The 18,342-nt window shown below is 45.2% G+C and overlaps 1 protein-coding gene across 3 annotated transcripts in view; it reads right to left on the bottom strand.

Annotated features, from left to right (window-relative positions):
* FER1L6 (fer-1 like family member 6) overlaps window positions 1-18,342 on the bottom strand; it is a 231,815-nt gene that overhangs the window by 95,461 nt on the left and 118,012 nt on the right. For all 3 annotated transcript variants that reach the window (XM_069731864.1, XM_069731865.1, XM_069731866.1), the window contains exons 17-20: window positions 17,702-17,815; window positions 16,527-16,679; window positions 8,603-8,786; window positions 3,719-3,843 (exon numbers count right to left, since the gene is read on the bottom strand). In XM_069731864.1, the coding sequence (XP_069587965.1) occupies window positions 3,719-3,843; window positions 8,603-8,786; window positions 16,527-16,679; window positions 17,702-17,815 (576 nt within the window). The remainder of the gene's footprint in view (window positions 1-3,718; window positions 3,844-8,602; window positions 8,787-16,526; window positions 16,680-17,701; window positions 17,816-18,342) is intronic.

Below are 18,342 nucleotides of genomic sequence, written 5' to 3'. Positions count from 1 at the left end.
AGTCTTCTCTCGCTTGTAAAACCAGTAGGGAGCACCTTTAAGAAGGTGCAAACTATATACAAAACAGTTCTGAATCATTCACCGTCCATGATCCGGCAGTCTTTAAACAATGATGAACTTGTACAAAAGTAGAAAAAGGAATGGAAAACAATAGGGATACCAGGTAAACAAAGGGATCCCTAAGAGTTAACCCTGGTCGGGTTTAAAGCAGCAGCAACATCAGGAAACAGTTAACTATGTACATGTTTCGGATCTCCGAGGTTTATTTCCTCGGCGTTAGTGGCTGTGACAACTCCACCGGCAGCAGTGGGCGGGGCCACCCCCCGGGTACTTGCGGGCACTCGGTGTAGTGACAGGAGATTCTGAGCTCCAGTCAGGGGTCTGTGTGGCGATTGTCCTAGACCTCGCAGCAACCGAAGTACCAACTACTCCCGAAGTTGAGCTCTCCGCCACCACCGTAGTGACAGTATCCACAGTGCAAGTGGTGGTTTTCACAACAGTACATGTAGGGGCCACCACCGTGGTCCTGGTGACGGTCGTGGTCTGATCACAATGGGGCACCCTCGCTACGGGGGATGGCTTCTCCGGCACCTTGTTCGGTGATGACATGGGGCCTGGCTGCCTGCGTACGTTGAGGGCGAACCATCCCCTCTCTCCGAAGTGCCGGGTGTAGGTCACCTCGTCCCCCTTGTATGGATCCCGATCCGGGTGGCCTTCCCTGAGATGGGACTCCACATCTCTCCGGTTGATGAAGACCTCGGAGTATAGATCCGGCTCCTTGATGAAGCCCCATCCTCCACGGAGCCTGAACTCTACAACGGTGCCCTGCCTGCGCGGGGCTTGGTGGGTGGTGCGGTCCTTACGGGCCCGGTCTTTCACTGCGAGGTCCCGCCGGTAGTGGGCTTCTCGCTGGGCCTGGTGCTGTCTCTCCTTCTCCTCCCACTGCCGATCCAGCTGGACCTGGTACTGCTCCCAGCTAAGAGCCTCCACCATCTCTCCCTCCTGCGTCTTCACCCCGGGGAACCCCATGATGTTCGACCCCGGGTTCACCCAGCGGCACACCGTACGCTCCGCGTAGACCTCGCCTGGCACGGCAAGCGGCGAGATCGGGGCCTTTAGGAATTGCTCCATGCCCGTGGGTTGGTCCCATTGTGGAAGGCGCTGGAGTCTATGGGTCCCAGGGAGAGGGGGCGCCGCGACCGGGCCTATCAGCAGGTCTTCCGTGGCCGGGGTGGAATCGGCGGACTCACCGGTCGATACGGCTTCCTCCGTTGCAGCCGATTCCATGGGTGGTACAGGATCCGGGATCGGGAGTTCCTCCGCTGGTGCTTCCTGACACGAGGCCTCGGTCTCAAGCCTCCACTGGAGCAGCTGCTCCGCCAGGTCCTCCATCTCACCCTGCAGGAGTCCGGTCCCGGACGTGAGGCTCTGGCTGTTGCACTCGTCCGGGTAGCTGGGGGAGCCCTCGACTTCAACCCCGCTGTCTGGGTCTGAGCGGTCAGCCATGGCGTCCTCCACGTGGGTCGCTTCCTGGTCTCTTTCCCGTTCTCTTCTTCGTGGGCGGTTTCGTTTCTTGTTCCTCCGCCCCCCATTGAGGATCAGGAGGCGGATCTCTGCTGCTGACGGACACGTCCTCACGGTGCAGAAGTATTTAGACTGGGCGGCCATTATCTTTCGCGCTCTCCAGCTTACTCACGCCCACTTCCACGCCCTTCTTCTTCTCCTGCGCTCCTCGTGGCGCGGCAATGGCGGCGGTTTTGGCGGGAATCTTGCAGTAGATAGCAATACACAGTCCTTGCAATAAATCACAGTCCAACACGTTTCAATCACAGTTCCATGGCACACATGACCTGCTTCTCAGGCTTAAGTACGATCCTGTTCGTGATGCCAAGTTGGAGTACCCCCAGACACAGGGCCACGAGTTCTCGGTACCGGGCCTCTCTGGTTCGGTTCTGAGGCTGTCACGGTGGCTAGACCCGGTCCGTGACCCTGCTAAGGGGCGTCCAGTAAAGGGATTTGTACAGTCTGTCAAGGGTTCGTGACGCCACCTGTGGTATTCGGTCAGGATGACCGACGCTGCTGTGGGGTCCGCTGGGGTGATGGAATGGCAGCTGGATGGTATAACTTCCCACAGGTGAAGTATGTCCCCAGGGCTTCCCAGTTTGGTGGATGGTGATGGTGTAAGGCGCAGTCAATAACGAGGACACAAGGTTGCAGTCTCTTTACCTCTTTACTGAAGGCTTCAGGATTCTCAAACCAGAGTACGTTCAACAGGGCTCTCTGACACCGGCCGGTCCGATGGGCACATCCAGAGTTTCCCTCGCAGATGGAAATCGTTGCCTACCAATAGCGCCTGTGTGTTGTAGTCCTACCCTGCTGAGCATTCGGAATAGTCCTCACAACTGCTGTTCTCGTTCGTTCGTTCTCTACAGCTCTCTCTCTCTCTCTCTCGTTCCTTGGTTCCAGATGTTACTAGTTTCTAACGTCCCCCAGGTATATTATGGCTAGGACGCCACCCGTTTGACGGGAAGGCTTGGAGGTCTTCCGGGACCCTAGAGACGCCCCTCTCCCAATGTTGCCCCCTATGTCTTCGTAGGTGTGAAAAGGTAGACAGCCAACCTATAATCAACTGTCCAGCGGAATTTGAATTAAGGCCTGAAGTCAGTTACTCCTACGGTGATCCGGCCACCGACTACGCGCCTCAGTAAGATGTTGCCTTCCTCTCTCGGCACGACTCTTACTGGCCCTCCTTTGTGCTGATCTCGTTTACACTGTTCCACAATATCCTTCCCCTGGTGTCTCTCTCCTGGACACCGCCGCAGGGTGTGCAGGCGCGTTTCCTTTACGTTCTGTTCTGTCGCTAGGCACCTGCCAGGTTCCCACGCCTGACAGGGACCCCCCTGTGCCTTCTCCCTGCAACACCCCCTGCCACGGGATGTTGCCTGGTTCCAACCCAGTCAGCTTCTGACTAACTTCCTCCCCAACCTCTAGTTTTACCAATGTGAGGAGTGGCCCAATAAATAAAGCCTTTTGCTCCCCCTAGTGGCCGGAGTGAGAAGTGTAATGTGTTCTGGTGATACCTGGTCAGGATAACTCTTTAGTACCATCAGACGTACCACTGCTCCCCTTAGTGGCAGAGCGCTATACTGCAACGACCAGGTCTCTGGGGCGCTGCACACGCCCATTTGGTTAAAAAGACTAGCTTTATACACAGGGAAGAGGAGGCCGTATCTCAGGAACGGAGAGGCGCAGGAACAAAAGAAAAACATCGCCGGACTCAGGAAAACAGCGACATTTACACCAGGTAAAAAATTACATATTTTAAGCAAGTGACGGGTCCTCTACGCCTCAATAGCTTAGATGCTAGACTATTGGATGCAATGGTATGAGCATGTACAGCAATGTATATCAAATACTTGGGTGCTGGACCACAAGGATTAAAGGGTCCACTACCCACTCGATACTGGAACCATAAACTATCAAAAAGAAGCACAGGAAGATTATAATAATGGTAGTGGAACATATCAAAAATTCAACAATAAAATTAGTCACCTTTTCTCGGCACAAATTTGTGAACCATATCCAGAATCAGACAAGACCTATGAAACTACAACCAAAAGCCTAAAGTTATGGCAAACGTAATGGCAATAGAATCAAGCTCTTGTCGAGATGGAGTCGAAGCCGAGGAGAATGTAACGGTCTAGATTTGTGTTCTTACCTTTGTTGTCTGGCAATGTGACACAAATGTCACTTTAGCAAATGGATCAGAAAGGCCGGTGCTATCTGCGGCAATCAACCCTCGAGCCTGGTACATGTGCGCCCGCAACTGGAAGAGGTGTTTTGCTGAAAAATAGAATTTATAACATTAATATAGGGAGTTTTCAACAACTTAAAGGGAATCTCTGTTGAAATGATGAGATGCCCTTATACCATTGTTCATCAGTAGAAGTTTCTTTTTCTTGTTTTGGGGTCTTCTGCACTTCGAGTAGAAAACCAGCCACCTCTGACAGACTGCAGAGGTGGCCATTAAGCTAGTTAGAGCAGTACATAATAGAATTATGAGACCCTCCATTCTTCTAAAAGGGAATCTGTCACCACATTTTTTCTATGTAATCTGAGAACACCATAATGTAAGGCAAGATACCCTGATTCCAGGGATATGTCACTTACTTGGCTGTGTGTTGGTGCTTGGATAAAATCAGTGTTTTATCGGCAGGAGATTATCACTACAGGACTAGGTGTCTTGTGTCCCCTAGTCCAGCCCCGCCCACAGCACGGATTAGCAACTTTCTGTCAATATACAGTGTACACAGAAAGCAGCCAATCACTGATATGGGCGGGATTATACAGGGCTCAGCATTCCGAGCTCTGCTAGATCTGAAGCAGAGAAAACTGTGATTTTATGAAAATGGCAACATCCAGTTCAGCAAGTGACATCGCTGAGATCAGCGTCTCTGTCTCTACCTTGTTCTGCTCTCAGATTACATAGAAAAAAAACCTGCTGACGTATTCTCTTTAAGAACAGAAAGGATTTTAAATAAGAAGTGAATCCCAAATCTGCTTGTTTTAAGAAGCTCTTTACAATTTTTTTTTTTTTTTTATATTTTACAGTTTATTTTACACGACACATTAAAATCAACAACGTTCAAAGGAACAATCATCTGATTTTCCTGCGAGTGACTGGCTGTGATATAATTATCCTTCTCCTGGTTTTGATCAGTAGCTTTCGTTTCTAAACACAAAGACTGTGCTCTTTACAATTTTAACCATTAATATTGATGACGAATCTCCTGTTCTACTTAAGCAAGTACCAACTCCAATTTTACAAAATATGACAACTCTTGCGCTATTTTTTTTATTTTTCAACTTTTCTGCGAACCATTGGTCGGAGGCTTAATCGTGTTGCATTAACCTATTACATTTTCAGCCCGATGCGCCGATAGAGCGAGTCATTCAGCTCTCGTTTACAGTCACGGGCCAATGAACAGTGATGGTAACGGTTAATACAGCAACCAGATGCAGCATCATGTTCTCGGCAGCACATCGCCTGTTTAAGTGCTGCCAACTGCTGATGACCTTTTTTTTACCGGCACAAATGATCATCCAATCACCCAACGAACGATCGTTTTGGTCAATCGTCAGATGGTTCGTTTGCATAGAGATGATAGGAAATGAGTGTTCCGAGGAACGTTCAGTGATTCCTCCTCTAAATGCAGCGGCCTCGTGCTAAGCATTCCCGTCCGATGAATTGCAGAATCGTATTGCAGCGCAGGCCGCACCACATCTGGTTACCTCGCCTTTTAACCTTTGTTCGATGCATGCGGTAATTGAATAATACGTGGGTGTTTTATGCAATTATTAGGAGGCTGCGCCCTCTGAGGATAAAACAATTATTCACCGGTTTTTTGTGAAAAATGGGACATGTCAGAGTTTGTCTTACCAGACAGGGGCCACTTCCAGGGGCCCCGTCTTCCCTAGTATAATGGGGCGTATACAGAATGAGGCTCATTATTCTAGGTATTTCACAAAAACCTTTTAAGTCCTGATTGATCATAAAATGTGAGCAATGAGAACAACAAAGTTTAAAATAGTTTACAAAGTTTGCAAATAGTGCAGGGGCCGTAAAAAAACAAGGACCTAGTAGCGAAGATCAAAGGATACGGACAACTTTGAAGGCATTTTTTTATTTTTATTTTTTTACTTAAATACATGTATTTCAGCTAAACATTATTTTTTGGGTTCCATTAAAAAATATTTAACTTTGTGCCTTCTGTAGCCTCTGGGTTGCACTGTCTATTGTTGGACGCAGAAGGAGTTAACTGAGAGTCCATCAGTGATCGTTAAAAATAAACCTGACTGCTGATACATGACATTCGCTGTATGATTTCAGCCAAGTATGATTGACTGTGAACTTTGAAAGCCGCTAGGGACCAAGCCGGATGGGAGACCTGTCGGACAGGCGGGTCCCTGGCAGCTTCTCCCTGCCAATGACTGACATGTCTCTCCATGCGTGTGTCTACAGGGAGAGACCTGTCAATCCAGGGGTGTAGGCAGGGAGAAGTCAACAGGGACCCGCCTGCCTGACTAGTCTCCCATGCCACTTAATTCTCGGCAGCATTTTTTGATAAGAGTCAAACATACATTGCTGAACTCATGACACCAGTCTCTGATACATGCTGCCTGTGGATCGGGCAGCATCAGGTGCTAGGTTCCCTTTAAAACTCTCATCTTCCTTCTTCTGAGCTCCTCTTAGCTGATTTATGAGCAAATAAAAGTTGAGTTGAACTTTGATCATAAATCAGATACCAAAAAGGAGGCAAGAAGACAGACGATAAGAGTTATAAACTCTACCGTCAGAACGAGCTCACAGTCGGATCCTCAGTTAACTCTATAGAAGACCAATTGCACATTTTTTGCAACCGAAACAATGATTTTAAGCAAAATTACCTGCAGAAAGATTAAACATAGAACCCGTCAGTGAGCTCGTTCTGACGGGAAACTTTGACTCTTGTCTTCCTGCTTCTGAGCGGAATTCAACTGATTTATGATCATAAAGTTCAGCTCAACGTGTGGTCAAAAATCAGTGGAGAACAGCTCAGAAGTAGGAGGAGAAGAGTTATAAACGCTCCATCACGGAAGGATTCTTAGTTGACTCGTTTTGCAGCCAGCAATAACCAGTGAACTGGAGAACCATTTAGGTAAAATACATGCATGTAAGTCAAAATAAATTGCCCCTAAGGTTTTCACATCCTTCCAATACGTCTGCCCTTACCGTGCTGGGTTTGTGCACCATGGACGAAATGCTCACAAGTCACAAATTCAAGTCTATGGGAACATGGAAAAAATTGGGAAATTGGATAGCACTCCGATGCCGTCCATTCTCCACGGAGTGTTTGATAGGAGAAACTTGAGAAACCTCCATCGGTTCTATTCTTTATCCAAGAAAAACCGATGAAACTCAGATGGTTAAAAGTGACACTGACCGAACAGCAAAAATATAATTTTTAGCCAAAAATACATGCACATAAATAAGAAAAATAATATCTTTCTTGGTTTCTAAGTGTCTGGTCTTGGCAGAGATGGATGAGGGTTGGTGGGTCCCCTATCGCTTCAGATACCAGACCTAAAATACCTTAAATGACCTTCTGTTGTGGCCACGTACCGGTTAAATAGCCATGGATGCCGAAGTCTGTTCTCGGCAGCGCCAGGACATTGTGTGCGGCAGCGAATCCTGAAGGCCCTAGAAGTCAAGTACTTTGGGGTCTGGTTGGGGAACTCGTGAGTTTTTATTTTTGGCCTGGGGGTCTGAAGAATTTAGATGTCTAGTCTGAGGTCTGACTTTAGAGGTCTTTATAGGGTTGATTAATTTAGGGGTCTGGCTCTAAATACATTTCAGGGTCTGATTAGGGGTGCAAATACTTTTTTTGTTCAGATTTTGGTCTGATGAATTTTGGGTTTTGTTCTGAGGACTGAAGGGGTCTTCGGCTTGTTTACGAAGCTTGTTGCTTAGAGTGATCGGCTGGAAAGCATCTGCTGAGGATTAGGGGGACTGGAATAAAGTGTTTAAAGGGAACCTGTCACTGTATTCCTTCCTGCCCAAACCACGATTGGAGATAGGTATGTTTTTATAATTAGAATTTCCAGCAGGGGGCTAGTCCGGCACTGCCGCGGACGGCTTTTCAGAAAACATCTATCTGGCTGCAATCATACTTCAAGGTTGTGATTCATGCTGTCCGAGGTTTGGGCTTCATGAATCAAGTGACCGTTTCCTTTTACTTCCCACGCAGCACCAATGCAGGAGAAAAGAAGCGTTACATGGTGGCCGTTAACCCCTTGGAGACGCAGCCATTTTTCACTTTCTTGCTTGCCTCCGTGACTTCCAAATTTTTACCCAGAAATATCCCTATAAGGATTTTCCGTGTAGCCTTGAATTACACTGTTCATTTTACCATACAATGTACTTAAAAAAAAAAAAAAAGGAAAAATATTGGGGTGGAAAAAAACAGCAATTTTGCCATAGTTTTCTTGGGTTTTGTTTTTACGACCTTCGTTTTTATGTAAAAAAAAAAAATGACATGTTAACTTTGTTCTAAGCTTTAATACAATTATAGGGATGCCAGATTTATATAGTTTCTGCTGCCATATTCTGAGAACCATTTTTTTAACAATGTCCTGTTGTTTATAAAATTTCCCGTCATCCCGACCTCCACTGATCAGGACAGCCGATCACCTGAAAATAGGTGATAACTTTTTTTCACAGGACAAACCTGTTACATTTTATTTTTGTAATATTTTTTTTAAATAATTTTAATCATCTTTTTACTTGTCCCCCCTTAGGGGACTTGACCATGTGATGACGTAATTGCTTATACAAGACCTTACAATTTTGTAGCATTGCAGTCTATTGTAAACTTACGGATCTCCTAAGAAGCGTTGTAAGGAAATGGTAGGTGATGAAGAACCCCCCGCCCTCTATCCAAACACTTAGATGTTACCGTCATGGGTATAACAAAGCGTTTAGTGTTAAAAATTAACAAGTTTTTCTATGAGCTTCCCTCCACACAGGGTAATTGATAAATGAAGAATATTGGAGAGTTCTTACTCTGATAGACCAGATTGCCAGGTGGGGGTGGTCCATGTTGTCCACTTGAAGCTGGTGGATGTTCGATTTCATACCCAGATGGCAAGTTCTCAAAGATGGCTTGTGAGTACTTGCTGGAACCCAGCCATAAGAAGACGTCTACTTTGGCCTGAACGTTCCATCCTAGACCTCTCTTGCCCGGAAGCTGTAGACATAGGAGATATTAAAAACTGACATTTTGAATTGCATAGAAATTAGATCCTCTGATCATTGAGAGATCATCAGTGATTTTAAACCTTAGCAGTGTGTAAATGGGCCGATAGATAGATGATAGATATGAGCTAGATAGATAGAAAGATAATAAACAGTGTAGTGCAGCGCGGTTGGTGCAATGCGACTGATAGGCAGGGACCACAGAAAGTTCAACATAAATGGTGTCTTTATTTTCGGAACTCACACATAGGAGTGATATCCTCCGGATCGCAGCCGGGTTTCCATAAACGCAGTCCAGAACTCAAAACCCGTTACCTTGGACAATGGCACCGCCGTGTCTTCTGGGTGCCATTGTCCCTGGCTGGGTGAGTTCCCTGGCTCTGTGTTTGCTCCACACAGACCTGGGTTGCACACAGCCACCTGCTCTGCAGCTTGCAAACTCCAACGCTAACACACCCAAAGCAAAACTGACAGATTTATATGGAATCGTGGACATAGAGCCACTCCCAAAACCTGGAGTGGAGAGAGGAATTCGTCTCCACTACCAAACCTGCAAATCCCTCTAAAAATAAAAGCCCTTAACGGGTTTTTCTAAAAATCTGACTGGGTCAGCTACTCGGACCCAATTCATTCTTTCTTTTATTTTGCCTTGTGACTCACAGGCGTCCTGCTGTGAACACAAGGCACTCCAGCGGGTATAATATGACTCCGTCCGCATCCTTGGGGACACATATTGATCCTCATATGGTCCCCCTCGCAATGGATAAATAGATAATAGATAGCTATATAGATAAAATACCGGATTACTCACCGGTAATGCTCTTTTATAGAGCCCACGACAGCACCCACTAGAGAGAGAGAGGGGATCCGCCCCTAGGAACAGGAAACCTACAGAGATAAAAGGGGCGGCCCCCCCTCGCTCCTCAGTTGTTTTACAGAGAATAGGAGGAACCGACACCAGGTTTTAGTTAACAGGTTCAGGTATATACATATATATACATATTTACAACCTCATGCTACATCTTTCTAATATTTACACCTCACCAAAAAAGCACCATGTGCAACTATATACAGAAAAGGGAGGGATGTGAACGGGTGCTGTCGTGGGCTCTATAAAAGAGCATTACCGGTGAGTAATCCGGTATTTTCTATTCGCCACGACAGCACCCACTAGAGAGAATTACAGAGACTATAGACTGGGTGGGTTTACTGAGTCAAGAACAGATACCCCAAAGGTTAGATCAGAAGCAGAGGATAGATCTAATCTATAATGCTTATAGAAGGTATTAGGTGAAGACCAAGTTGCAGCCTTACATATAAGGTCTATTGGCACATTCACCCTTTCTGCCCAGGAAGTCGACAAGGCTCTTGTAGAGTGTGCTCCTATATGCATTGGAGGATCTCTTCCTCCAGCTTTATACGCCAAGATTATGGCCTCTCTGATCCAGCGAGATAATGTGTTCTTTGTGACTGAGGCACCCTTGGTTTTACCCTGGAAAGACACAAAGAGAGCCCTACTCTTCCTCCAGTCCCTAGTTCTCTCTAAATAGGCCAAGACAGTCCTTTTTACATCTAGGGTGTGAAGTCTTTCTTCTTCTGGAGTTGAGTGGTTCTCATAAAAGGTAGGTAACAAGATCTCCTGGGATCTATGAAAAGTAGTGGCCACCTTAGGGAGATAACAAGGATCTGTTTTTAAAAGTATCCTATCTGATGTCACAGATAAAAAGGGAGGATCTATAGATAATGCATGAAGATCACTTACTCTTCTAGCAAAAACTAACGCCACTAATAATACAGTTTTCAAAGAAATATTTTTTAGTGAGGCTGCATGGAGAGGCTCAAAAGGTGGTTGTGTCAATGCATTTAGGACTATAGATAGATCCCACTGAGGAACCTGTGGTATACTAATTGGTCTCGATCTCTCACAAGCAGATATAAACCGGGATATCCATTTATTACCCGCAACGTCATAATTAAAAAGAGCTCCTAAAGCTGAAACCTGAACCTTCAGAGTGCTTACGGAGAGTCCTAATTCCAGACCTTTTTGTAGAAATTCCAACATTGGAAATATAGGAATCTCAGAGGAAAATTGTGTAGTATGGAACTGAAGAAATTTCTTCCAAATTCTAACGTAAATCCTGGTAGTTGAAGGTTTTCTGCTTTTCATAAGAGTATCAATTAACCCATTAGAAAACCCCCTGAGATTTAGTAACCGCCTCTCAAACTCCATGCAGTTAAGTTCATGCCCTTTGCCTGAAGATGGAGGAATGGACCCTGAGAGAGCAAGTCCTTGGACTGAGGCAGAATCCATGGATCTGACACTGACATCGCCCTCAGCCATGAGAACCATGGCCTTTTGGGCCAGAATGGGGCTATTAACAGTACTCTTGCGCCTTCCTCCCTTATTTTTCTTATTACTATAGGCAATAGATTCCATGGAGGGAAAGCATAGGCCAGGTCGAATGTACCTGGAGGGCATCAAGTATGTCCGGCTTGTCCTCCCTGTTTAGAGAGGCAAACACCTTGACCTGCCGGTTGGCTCTTGTGGCAAACAAGTCTATTTGAGGAACACCCCATCGAGCTGTTATCAATTTGAAAATTTTTCTGTTTAGCATCCATTCCCCCTGATGAAGAGTGTGACGGCTCAGGAAATCGGCACGAAAGTTGTCTGTGTCTCTGATGTGTACTGCTGACAGTGATAGCAGATGACCTTCGGCTAACTCCATGATGTCTGATGCCACCTCCCTGAGTTTGTCCGACCGTGTACCTCCTTGATGGTTCAGATAAGCCACCGCAGTGGTGTTGTCGGAGAATACTCTTGTATGAGAGCCGCTGAGCTGAGGAAGAAAGTGAAGTAGGGAATAATATATAGCCCTCAACTCTTTGACATGCGAGAATTATTAAGTTCTGAGCTGGACCAAAGATCCTGAACCCATTGATCCTGAAAATGTGCCCCCCAGCCTTCAGGACTAGCATCTGTGGTCACTATACTAGAAGGGGTGATTACCCATAGAACCCCCTTTGAAAGATTTTTCTGATTCAACCACCACTTAAGGGAGTGTAATACTTCCGACGTTAGGAAAACTGTTTTATCCAGACATCCTCTATTCTTAATGTCCTCCTCCAATACAAATTTTTGTAGATGCCTAGTATGGAACTGCGCCCACTGGACCGCAGGAATGCACGATGTTAGAGAACCTAGTAACGACATGACCTGTCTTAGTGACATACTACGTTTTTTTATTGCTAAGGATACCTTATCAATTATGGAAATTTTCTTATCCTCAGGCAGCTTACAAATCTGGTCAACCGAATCCAGAAGGAGCCCAAGGAATTTCTGACACGTTACAGGTTGAAGTCTAGATTTTTCCCAATTAACCAGCCAACCCAGGGATTGTAAGGATAACACTACTTCCCGTAACCTCTGCTCACACTGTAGGGGGTTTTTACCTACAATCAATAGGTCATCTAGATATGGAATGACCAAAGTATCCTTTAACCGTAAAAAAAGACATTACTTCCAATAGCAATTTTGTGAAAACCCTTGGGGCCATAGATAACCCGAAGGGCATTGCCCTGTATTGTAGATGACGAATTTGCCCCTCTATACAAACTGCTACCCGAAGAAACTGTTGGTGTAAATGATGTATAGGAATATGATAGTAAGCATCCTTAAGATCCAATACTACCATGTAACAGTTTGGAAATAGATTTTTTATAGCTGAACGAATGGATTCCATCTTGAATGTTTTAGGTCTTATAAAGGAATTCAGCTTTCTTAAATTAATTATAGTTCTGAAAGAGCCATCCGGATTACTAATCAGAAACAAGGGAGAGTAAAATCCCCTCCCTATCTGGGAAGATGGAACCTCCACTAGGACTTGTTTGCGTAGGAGGGATTTAACCTCGGTTTCAAGTGCCTCTTGCTGAGGCCTGGATCTTAAGGTGGTAAGAAGGAAAGAATCCGGAGGAGTTCTAATAAAGTCTAATGTGAGGCCTGAAGATATTAATTCAATAGCCCATGGATTAGTTGTTATTTCTTTCCATTGTTGACTAAATTGTTTTAGTCTTCCACCCACTGGAGGAATATAGTTAATGGAATTTATCTGCTGGCTTGAAGGGGCGTTTATTAAACAAATTTCCTTTTTGTTTGAAATCTTTATTATTCCATCTGTCTCTGAAGCCTCCCCTCCTTCCGAATGGTGGCTTCCTGAACGCCCTTCTGTAAGACGGAATAAAGGGATTAGGAAATCCTTTCTTCCTTTCGCCCGCCTTATTGAGTATATCATCAAGGACTGTTCCAAAAAGGTACTCACCCTGACAGGGTATGGCACATAATTTGGATCTAGACTTGGGCATCCCCCTTCCAGTTTTTTAGCCATAAAGCACGCCGAGCCGTATTGGAGAGATTAGCTGTTCTGGCCGCAAGGAATCAATTGAGGCATCCGATATAAAAGCCGCAGCACCCTTAATCAAAGGGATAGATGCTCGTAATTTCTCCCTGGATACGCCACTTTTAATATTTTGATCCAGCTGATCCAGCCAGACTAGCATTGATCTGTCAGTACACGTGGCTGAAATTGCCGGCTTGAATGCCGTGACACAGGCTTCCCACGATTTCTTAAGGAGTGCGTCTGATTTTCGGTCCATGGGATCTGATAAGGAACCTGCATCCTCCACGGGTAAGGAGAAACGGCGAGATGTAGACGCAACTGCCGCGTCAACTTTTGGTATTTTGGCCCAGGCATTCAAATCTTCGTCATCGAAGGGGTAGTGCCTCTTACAGGATATTGGCACAAACCCCTTTTGACCTCTACTCCATTCTTTCTTAACGAGGTCTTTTATGGCCTGGTTTATCGGAAATATGTGGCCTTTCCGCTGAGAAAGACCAGCGAACATGACTTCCTGTGGTGTTTGGGGTTCTTTTGACTCAGATACCCCCATCGTATTTCTCACTGACTTAACTAAGTTGTTTATGCCCTCAGTTGGAAAACAGACAAAGTCTTCTTCCTCTGAAGAATTGGACAGCTGAGAGATATCCGAGTCGACCTCCCCACTCTCTGCTGACGTGTCAGCTTTAGGTGAGGATACTCTTCTCCTTTTTTCAATATTTACTGAAGAAGAACCACCTCCCAACGACTGAAGTTCTTCCCGAATTATAAGCCGTATCTCATTCATTTTAACCGACTCCTCCTGCCGTAAGGTGTTATCTATACACGCCTGACACAGATTTTTAAGATAGGAGTCAGGCAGGGGTTCGGTACATATAGCACATTGTTTATGCTTGCTCTTCCCCTTCCTCTTTGCCTAGAAACAATATAAGCAAAGGAATCAATATAAGCTTCAGTGAAGCTATATATACACTCACCCAGCGTATTATTTTATACCGGCTGCGGGGTTGCTTTAGCTTGGGATGTAGAACGGGACGATTTCCTTCCTGATTTGTCAGTGGAGTCACTTATTTTAGAGTGTCCACTACTCCTTTTTCTGGCTTCAACACTAGGTACTAGTGGCTCTTCCATAGGGTGCACACTGACCTCCTCTTGGGACGACATAATGGCACACTGACTGCACTACTAACTCCACTTTATAGTGCAGTAACTCCCTGTACACACCCCCTTTTATTTTTTATTTTTTTACTCACAAGTCCGGCGTCAGGGTAATGGCACCGCATAGAGGAATCCAATATGGCGGTTCCCCCGGAAATGATACTCCAACCCCGTGACCCCGGAAGTTCAAGCCTCCTTTTCCGGGACGCCGACGCTACTGCGCATGCGCCCGCGTCTCTGCTGCACACCGGAAGACGCCGCTGCAAGTGCTTCCCCTACCACCATGTCGCCTCTTACCTTGGAGGGACAGGAGGGAAACCCGGACCGAGGAGTCGTCACACCGCCGCTCAGCTCCACATACTCAGGAGGGCGCCATCTACCTGCTCCAGGTCCGGGCCGGACAAGGTATTTGCCGCACTGTCAGCGCCTCACACAACGGTGTCCCAGCAGGGAGACCGTTGGTAGCCTTCAGGCTGCATGTCAGCCGCGCCAGATGAGGGGGGAGCCCGCAGGATCATTCCCCCGACACTGTCTACCCGCTCTGGGACCCCTGTCGCTCAGCAGAGTCGTACAGGCGGTAGTCCAGGCAGGTCTTCCTCTTCTTAGATCCATAGAGTCTTCTCTGTGGGTTCCCATCTAGGAACAGGAAACCAACTGAGGAGCAGGGGGGGGGGGGGCGCCCCTTTTATCTCTCTGTAGGTTTCCTGTTCCTAGGGGCGGATCCCCTCTCTCTCTCTAGTGGGTGCTGTCGTGGCGAATAGAAAAGATAGATAATACATAGATAATAGATAGATAATTGATAAATTGTTAATAGATATATAGATAAAAGATAGATGATAGATAATAGATAGGGAGGCTTACCCCTTTTTTGGAAGCCTGTTGGACATTCCAGTGAGAATGAGATAGATTAGATTTTCAAAAGAATGAATCACTACCTTAAGGCATGGGTCACACCAGCAGATATTCTTTCCTCCGAGACATAAGAGATTTATCATAGTGCGATCCGATTCTCTTGAATGAGGAGAACACGGGAGAGGAAAATACTGGACATCTGCACTACCCCACAGAATAACATTGGTGTGAGTGTGATCTGATGTTTTGTTGGATCGCACTCGGAACGAAAATACGGTCGTCTGCACCTGCACTAACAGCAGCGAGTGCAGGTCCCAGGACCTCAACCAGCTTTGGTCGCTATAGCTCATTTTTATATAATGTATGGAAACTTCTGGTTTCAACTGTAGATAGATAGATAGATAGATAGATAGATAGATAGATAGATAGATAGATAGATAGATAGATAGATAGATAGATAGGTAGATAATAGAGAGATAGATAGATAGATGATAGATAGATAGATAGATAGATAGATAGATAGATAGATAGATAATATATAGATAGATAGATGATAGATAGATAGATAATAGAGAGATAGATAGATAGATAGATAGATAGATAGATAATAGATAGATAATATATAGATAGATAGATAATAGATAGATAGATAGATAGATGATAGATAGATAATAGAGAGATATATAGATAGATAATTGAGAGATAGATAGATAATAGATAGATAGATCAAAATTAGATGCAAAGTGAGGACTTTATATTTTGCCCACCCTCAAAAAGCTTCATCTCTGCAACTAGAGCATTTCTCTTTTTTTAAGGCCCTAGTCACATGGCTGAAATGTCATAGTTGGGCAAAATTAAGTCCTCACTTTTCATCTAATGTTTGAAGTACTACTGTCCTTATTTTTTGGATTTTTTTTTTGATGATTCTTCAATCAAAAATATTAAGGCCTGGGCCCACAGAAAAGATTATCTTCTCAGAGCTACCGTACTTAAATTTTGGACTTTTAGGACAGAAAGAAAGACAGGTGGAAATGGGGTTTATATAAAAACAGTAACACAACGGTATAATCTAAGTAGTCAGAACCATAAATGACAGTGAGGATAATAAAGAGCAACTCCCTCTAAGTTTTGTGGTTTTTCTCCTTTACATTTATAAGGAAGATGTAATAAATCCACAGCGCAGCGTCCACACAATTATCCGCAATTGTTACAATCTACATGGTGAAAATAAATCAGTGTCACATTTAATAATGTGTGAAGCCTACTGGAAAAGGTTAGACCTTTAATTGTAGTTTCCCAGAGGCGATGCTCTACAGATGGGAGCTACTCACTTTGAAGAAGAGCGTTTTAATCTTCCCGCAATGGTGACCTTTCTCTTCAAGCATCGGGGAGTAGAGAACGTCTCGGGCTGGGACACGGGCATATGCCACACGCTTATTGTTACTGAGGAGCCATACAAAGACATCAGGAACAGTATGTTGTGGCTGCAAAACAGGTAGAAAACTGTCAATGTCCAGAAGTCCACATCGGTCAGAGCTTTATAGGTCATACCAAGGTCCTTCGATCTCCCCTATTTCATCTCCATCTCACTTTCAGAAGAGTAAAATCTCTTTTCTGTAATCAGGTAGAAATGTTCTGCAGACAGAAGCCGTAATAACTAGCAGTGGCCAGATAACACCTTCCCTACAAAGATTATTCCAAATTGTGAGGTGGAGACACAAATCTAGGCCCAGGAGAGACGACAGACTGCGCCCTGTGAAGCGGCATGCTACATGTCACGGGCAGCATACAAACTCTGGTCCACTATGCGGAGAAGGTGAAATGGGTGGTGAGCTTTACGTAATATGACTATTCTGATATCTCTTAATTTTAGGATACACATAGAAGTGAAGGTATACTCTAGTATTCTGTACCCCTTACATGTAACTGAATATAATATAGACCAATCCGCCATAACATTTGCACTGTGCCTAATTTAACAATTGCTCTTCTAGACCGGCTAGCCTTTGCTTCCCATGGCCATCTATGAACCTTGGGTGACCATGTCACTGTCGCTTGTTGTCCTTCCTTGGATCCTTGAATCACTTTTGAGAAAATGTTCTTGTGGAACATCCCACAAGACCTTTTGGAGATGCTCCATGCCAGTCATCATAGTTGGCCTTAGTCCTAGTCACTAAGATCATTCTGCTTACCTATTTTTGTTGCTTGAAACAACTTGAGAGCACCATTATAGCACCAGTGCTTTACAGACATCACTGTCCCTATCGGGGCTCACAATCTAAATTCCCTATGTTTGGAGTTTAGGAAGAAATAACAGGAAACCTACACAAACATGGGGAGAACATACAAACTTGCAGATGTTGTCCCTGGTGGGATTTGAACCCAGGATCTCAGTGCTGCAAGTCTTCAGTGCTAACCACTGAGCCACCGTGCTCCCATAAGCTTTGATATTTACTCCATTTGTCAGGTATAGCACTTAAGGAAATTATAGAATTTTATAATTTACCTCGTCCACCAGAAACTTGATCCTATCAACGAAACTCTGCATTTCCCTGGTCATCTCATTCATTGACATCTTCTTCTTCTGTACAATTGCTTTTGCTTCGCTGGACATTCCCTCCTATAAAGAGGGTCATGATCATGTATATATAAAAAAAACTGAATGAAAGGCTAAGATCACGGTATAGAATATTTTATCTCTGCGGGTTTGTTGACAGATATTCTTACCATTAGTGTCAGGGTGACTTGACTGCAGTCATCTGTGTGAGGCATCTGCGGCTGCTGTCATAGCACTGCACAGATGACATTAATATGGGGCACTGCGACTGATCCTAGCTCTAAGACTATCACTGGCATACTGAGGTCATCACCATTATGGACACACTGAGGCCATCACCATTATGGGCAGACTGAGGTCATCACCATTGTGGGCACACTGAGTCCATCACCATTGTGGGCACACCGAGGCCATCACCATTGTGGGTACACTGAGGCTATCACCATTGTGGGTACACTGAGGCCATCACTATTGTTGGCACTCTGAGGCCATCACCATTGTGGGTACACTGAGACCATCACTATTGTTGGCACACTGAGACCATCACTATTGTTGGCACTCTGAGGCCATCACCATTGTGGACACACTGA

Source organism: Ranitomeya imitator, chromosome 6 (genome assembly GCF_032444005.1).
Source record: "Ranitomeya imitator isolate aRanImi1 chromosome 6, aRanImi1.pri, whole genome shotgun sequence".
Taxonomy (NCBI): Eukaryota; Metazoa; Chordata; class Amphibia; order Anura; family Dendrobatidae; genus Ranitomeya; species Ranitomeya imitator.
Note: the sequence above shows the minus strand (reverse complement) of the source record. Positions and strands in the feature narration are given on the sequence as shown.